The 6266-nt window shown below is 43.2% G+C and overlaps 1 protein-coding gene across 1 annotated transcript in view; it reads right to left on the bottom strand.

Annotated features, from left to right (window-relative positions):
- Positions 1-2451, bottom strand: part of TOP1 (topoisomerase (DNA) I) — a 68870-nt gene extending 66419 nt beyond the window's left edge. The window contains exon 1 of the mRNA XM_019509787.1: positions 2206-2451. Within this exon, the coding sequence (XP_019365332.1) occupies positions 2206-2436 (231 nt within the window). The 5' untranslated portion in view covers positions 2437-2451. The remainder of the gene's footprint in view (positions 1-2205) is intronic.
- Between the last annotated feature and the right edge of the window lie 3815 nt (positions 2452-6266).

Here is a 6266-nt window from a genome sequence, read left to right as displayed (position 1 = left end):
AGATGACACACTTCATGGCAGGCTTGATAAAAGTCCAACAACTCCAAGCCAGGTATTACCTCTAAGGCTCCCTTGCTGGGATCTGCTAATACACGTGTGGTGTTTAGCATCCCTTCTATTCCAAAATCAGAATCACTTAATGGATCTGGAGCTGGATTGGTCTGTCAGCATGGTATATCTCCAGAAGAAGATGCCAATTCCCATGCATTTCCTGCTATTCCTTGCTCATAAGCTGCTCTGAGTTTCTCTGTTGCTTCAGAGTCTCACGCCTGTCCATTTAGAAGAACTCCTGACATAAATAAAACATTATAGACATTTTTTGGTTTGTGATGCTGCTTTTAAAGTGTTTCTTTGAAAAAGGTTGAATCACAAGCCTGTTAGTGACCCTGAATATATATTACTGAAACAGTGATGTTTTATCCTCCATGCAGAAACAAAATTCTCCAAGTTAGGATGGTTTTTTAAATACAAAATCCCCAGAGAATGGAGACAGGGCTTCAAGACTGTCATGCAGTAGAAATAAACCAAGAGCACTCCTTACTTACCGATGCCAGCTGACAGAAAAGGTCAAACAAAAACAGCATGCAACTATGCTCCCAGAAAGGCCTACCATTTCTTTTACCAAAATGAGCCACCATATAACCAAAGTAAATCTTGTTAGGCTACATCCTGTTACCCAGCACAGCTTCAGGCCTGATATCTCAGAAGGAGCATTAGGCCCAAGTCACCATACTAAGGGTACATTTTTTCATGCACGTTTTTAAACCTTAAGTCCTAGAGAGGGAACTGGATTTACCAAGTGAGTGTAATGGCAGACCTAGCAAAACTTTCAGAAGTGTTTCATGTAATATTGCCACTGTACAGTAAATCCCATCATATGGATTTTAGAAATCGTTTGCCAATCTGCTCCAATTTAAGTCCAAGAAATTTGGCTCTCTGAGGAATCTAGTTACTATGGTTTGGTTTGTGTTTTAAGCATACAAAAGAGGCTAAGCATAAAATGTCTGGCTTTTCTTCCTTCTATTAAAGTGTCACAACTATCAACTTAATACCTGGTACCCCCTATTTTCAAGGCAATTATACTATTTTGCCAGATTAATCAATTCTGCTGGATGCGACTGTTTATTACAAATAGGTTCCCCTTCTTATAAATCAGTCTTTATGGCCAAAGTACAACTTTTTCATCATCCTGCTTAGCATTAGCAATTGATGCTTTTTTGGGAGATGTTATTCAGCTCTAGGAATCAGGCATTTTTTAATTCCCCTTCCAACTCAGTTAATGGGGTGTTACCTTTGCTCCCACCTTCATACTCTAAAGGACACATTGATAAATCTCTCAAGTTGTCAATGTATTTTAATTAGATTTTGACCTCAGGTTTTGAATGATATAGGTGGGGATGACCAGAAGGGTTATTCTATATTCACTCCATCTAGACAGGGCAATGAAATCAATTATACCACAGTCTGAAATTTTAACTTAATTTAGTTTCTCTAGCTTTTCAATAGCTTTTAAACCACATCACCAACCATCAACCTTACTGATAAACTCCTGTTCCCAGCAAGTCTTTCCAAAATGTTGGTTCATTATCCCCCACCCCTCCCCATTCTGAAGCTGTTAATTCAAAAGCATATGAAGTGGGAACCGTTAAAGGCAAACTCAGAAAAAACCCCACGTACAATTATGTTAGTTTTGAAGAACCAGACAGTAGACCTTTCTGGCCCAGCATATGCGCGCACAGCATTTATTGCGCTGATTTGAAGAAAAAAAAAACCCGGGATGACTTGACCACAGTATTTTTCTCCTTTTCAAGTCAAAATAATCTGTTAAATAACAACTCAAATTGCCTCACCTGTATGCAACAGCTTCAGACTATGGGAAGGGCTGTTAGAAATGGCAGTTACCCCATTTCTGGCAAAATGCTGTTTATCCTTTAGAAGGCATTATGGGCTATTTTATCCACATACCGATAACAAAAGATTAATGGGAGGCTACAAATTCCATTAGACTGCTTGGGTGGCACCTGAAGGCAAATTAGGTAATTCAGTTAAGTCCATCTGGAAAGAAACTTCAGTTTCATTACAAAGGGCTGGAAAAAGTCAGCTGGGAAGAGGAATCTTGAGCAAAGTAGTATTTTAGCAGGATAATGGTTGACCCTCTCCCTGGTAAAGAAAACCAATAGGTGTTACGTGAATGGAGCCATGTACCTGTGGCGTGCTGCAAGAACAAGGAACTTGAAGAGAAGCCGAAGAAATCTTTATCTGAATCCAAACCTGTGGTGGACAAATGATACTTAAATTTAGTTTGCTTTGTTTACAATTCCAAACAATGCTACTGGAGAGAACCTGGAGTCTTCTTATTCTAAATAGAAAAATGGAAGAGAAGGGGAGCTCAGGACAGGAGATGAGTGATACATTAGGACTACCTGTTTTATGCATGGGAAGTCATATGGTTGAGACACTTGGTTCCTGTTCAGGGGTGGGAAGGACACTGTTACCCTGAAAGATGTGGAACTGAGAGAGACCAGCAACACAATGGCCTCTTAGTCCTGAGAAACAAGCAACCAGAAGGCCAGAGTAGATTTACTGCATCCAGCAGGAGGAAGCATGCTGTGTAGAGAGAAATCCAGAAGCAAAGCAAACCCAGAAATAATCCACTTGTATTTAAAAACTCTGTTACAATGAGCAGAAGAACAAGATAAATATTCAAGACCTTATTTCCAAGACATATTTGGAGAAGGGCAAATTATTGTCCTCTGTGCTTTCTAAGACAGTCGCTCAACAAGTCTCACTTATTTACCTTTTAGAATATGGCCCCATTTTCCACCAGGAAGCATCAGACCTTTGACTTCTATAGGAAAGGTCCCATGAAGAAAAGTTTAAGGGCAGCACCAGTGGTGAGATCCCTATATTAAAAATGAACTAAATATAGGAAATTAATTCCTCCCCCTTCCCTCAACACACACAGATTGGTCTACTGGCCTTGTTCATAAGGAAAAAAAAAAAAAAAAAGCATTCATTCTGTTAATTCTAACAGATGACTGGGTGAAGAGCAATACCTACCAAGGAATAAACAAACCAGTTTCACTACGCTGTCATTTTCTTTTTGGGAAAGTATGTAGCTTTCAATAGAAAAATCTGTCCTTGGCTCCACTGACAGATCATCCCTGGAACATCACTGTGAGAACTGGCAATTCTGCTTTTGAGGGCCCTCCATAACCAAAGAACAGACAGGGTGAAAAAGTTAAACTCACCCAATTCCTATTAAAAAGTGGTCTCTTTTGTTCTTAAGTTTATGGCTGCTGACATCTGTTTAAAGGCATGATGGGATCTTATCTCTGATCCCAACAACTGTACCTCCTGCTGTGCCATGTATGCACGGCAGGGCACAAGATTCTGGGATTTGGAATCTGATGCAAGTCTACTTGTCAGTGCGGGGGGAGCCTGGGATCATGAGTTAAAAATCAGGTGCTCAACAAATCAGCTGATCATTGGCTGGACTAAGCCTGGCGTGGTTTGAGCCTCAGCATGGTCCTGGATTGTCAGCCTCCAGGGACCACACCAGGCCTGGATGGAGATCCTGATGCGGACCTAACCCTGTCACACATTCAGCTTAAGGTGCAATAGAAACCAGCCACAAATCTTACACATTTTTGTGTACTATTTTTCTGGCTGCTTTTCTTTTGCATGGAGCCATTAATTCCCTGAATGCGTGGCTGGGTTACCAGTTAAGACAAGATTAACAGACTAATTAAGTCTTAAGGTTAACATTTGCCAGGGGTCTTTGTTCTTAACCTTGCGATGTTTTACAAAGCCTCCTTTTCCATTGAAAAGTTTTGGCTAATGGGTATTAGTTTGTGCAGACAATACAGGGCTTTGCTGCCTAAACTCCTGGGGTGGATGTGCCGGCTGAGGATGTTAGTTCTCTTTACCAGCAAGGATGCCTGACCATAAACTACGGAAGAGCTACAGGAACTTCCTTTGGCCACAGACTAATGCTGCGTAAAGGGATGGATCATGGCCATTACACCGGACAGGTTGGGTTTTTCCCATTTGTGGTATGTGCTGGTGTGTTATATTTTGAACACTGGCTAATGTGAGACAAAAGGAAGTAGAGAGCCTTGGCTTCCATGGAAGCACAGTTTCATTTCCCTTTGCTCTCTATAAATGTAAAATTACACTGGCTTTGTTTTAAAGGCAAATATCTGTACACAAATATTATCTCACAAGTTTTAAGGTGGAAAGACTGGGGGGGGGGCATCTTAAAAAAAAAAAGAGGAGGGGGAAAAGGTCTGATCTCCCCAAAAGCGCACTCCCTAGTCTGACCCAAGTAAAGCAGTTAGGAGTGCTGTTATGTGAAGTTTGGTGCCTTCACAGCAGTTATTAGTGGTCAGCATGTGATTCTTCAGTGCCATCCAAGATCACCGGCTCCAAGTATGAAGTTCTTTCCACTCCTTGGCTTCTCAGAATTGTCTACGACTTCAGGCAAGAATGCTCTCGCTAAGCTTAGAGATATTATTCATTTGTGAACAACTGGACATGGTAGTTGTCTACACAGCAAGTGTTTCCTTATCACGATTTTTATAGTTCCGAGATATCTTGAATGGGTGTTAAAGGCTTTATGACTCAGTTTCAGAACTATGCAGTTGACCTCTTTGGACAGAAGGGAGGCACACTTATACTGAGAGACAACAGTCATTGTCTAGACAGGTCTGGCTTGTCTTATAACTAATAGTATCAACTGAGAAAGGGTTAGCCCCATTCTGGGCTCAAGCTTTGCCACGGTCCTGAACAACAATATTTATTACACAGTGAAGGTATTTTTGGATTATAGGGTCCATCATCCTATTAACTGGGCTGGATGAAGAGCATGCTTGCATGACCACACCAAAGTACTGGATTAACTACCAACTGAACCCCCCTCTTTCTTCCCCCAATTTATTTCTTGCAATTAGCAGCATAATTTAACATGGTGCTGAATAAAGGTGTTATGCTGCTGAAAGGACACTGAATCTAGCAACACACGTTATAGTCAAAGACTCGACTCAACTCTAATTGCCTTAAACAATCAAAGTGATTTTTTTTGCCAGCAACACAGTCTCAATAGGCAAATGTCTTAGGCATTTAATTAAGATGAAGCTGGTGACACAAGCACCCCATCAGAAAAACCTAAGCCATAACAGTTATCCAACATCTTCAAAAGTAACAGAGTGATCTGGTGGTTTGGGGGGGGGGAGGGGGAGTGGATTATCTAGCAACCCCTAACTGTAATCCTATTCATAAGCATTGCTTTGTGGGAGGTTCTGGTCATCTTAGGTTAAGGAAGCGATTCACACCAAAAAGCTTACTTCAGACAAGAAAAGCAAAAAGATAGGGGCAAAGCTTCCATGCAGCTTAAAAGCCAGAAGTAAAACAGTTACAACTCCGGACTGTTACCAACTTATGGGATCTAACAACTTTTAAACCTTACTTTAAAAGGTTATTGCGCTTCTTGACCTCACAAAGATTTCAAGAAGCTTAACTGTTGACAAAGCTCGATAAAAGGAAAACTGACATTAATCGGCAATGGCTTTTTTTGGCTGATGGGGCCAGTAACGTTGCTGATAAATGCTTATGTGCATGTGCGCAGCCACAACGTGCAGGCAGCCAGCCCAGCAGCATGGAGAGCAGTGTCTAGCTGCTAAGTTTGTTGGGGGGAAGGGGTGAAGGGAAGGTGGGGGCACAGATTGAGGCACCCATGGTGAGGGAGGAAGTGGGAATGGGGCTGGTGCTGCCCAGCTGGGGTAGGTCAGGGCAACTCCTGCCTCTGTGTGCACTCCCAGGGGAAGCAAAGGGGACACATGCCCCCCAGATCTGTGTGGGGGGCAAGCTGCGACAGGCTGTTGCTGGGGGCAATGTTGGCCTCTTCCTGGTAGGGGTGTTGGGCAGGGACTGTGCTCAGGGAGGGTGGTGGCAATCCTAGGAGGGGGAGTTCAAGAGAGAGTTACAGTGATTTTGGGATGGCTGTAGCCCATCCTGCTTCCAGCACTGCCACCGCCTGCCCTGCCTGAGTGCAGCCCCAGCCCAGCCCAGCCCGCCCACCAGGAAGAGCCCAGTACTGCTCCTAGCCCCAGCCCACAGTAGCAGCCTGCCCTCATCCTGTGCACAGATCCAGAGGGCACATGCCCCACCCCCCCATGCTTCCTCCAGGGGTGCGCACAGTGGTGGATGCTGCCACCACCTCCCTGCAGCCCCTCTAAATAAGCCACTCGCAGCTTGGTCCTCCACCC

The sequence above is a fragment of the Gavialis gangeticus genome, unplaced genomic scaffold, assembly GCF_001723915.1.
Source record: "Gavialis gangeticus isolate Ggan-Ray unplaced genomic scaffold, GavGan_comp1, whole genome shotgun sequence".
NCBI lineage: Eukaryota > Metazoa > Chordata > Crocodylia > Gavialidae > Gavialis > Gavialis gangeticus.
This window is presented reverse-complemented; position numbering and strand designations above follow the sequence as displayed.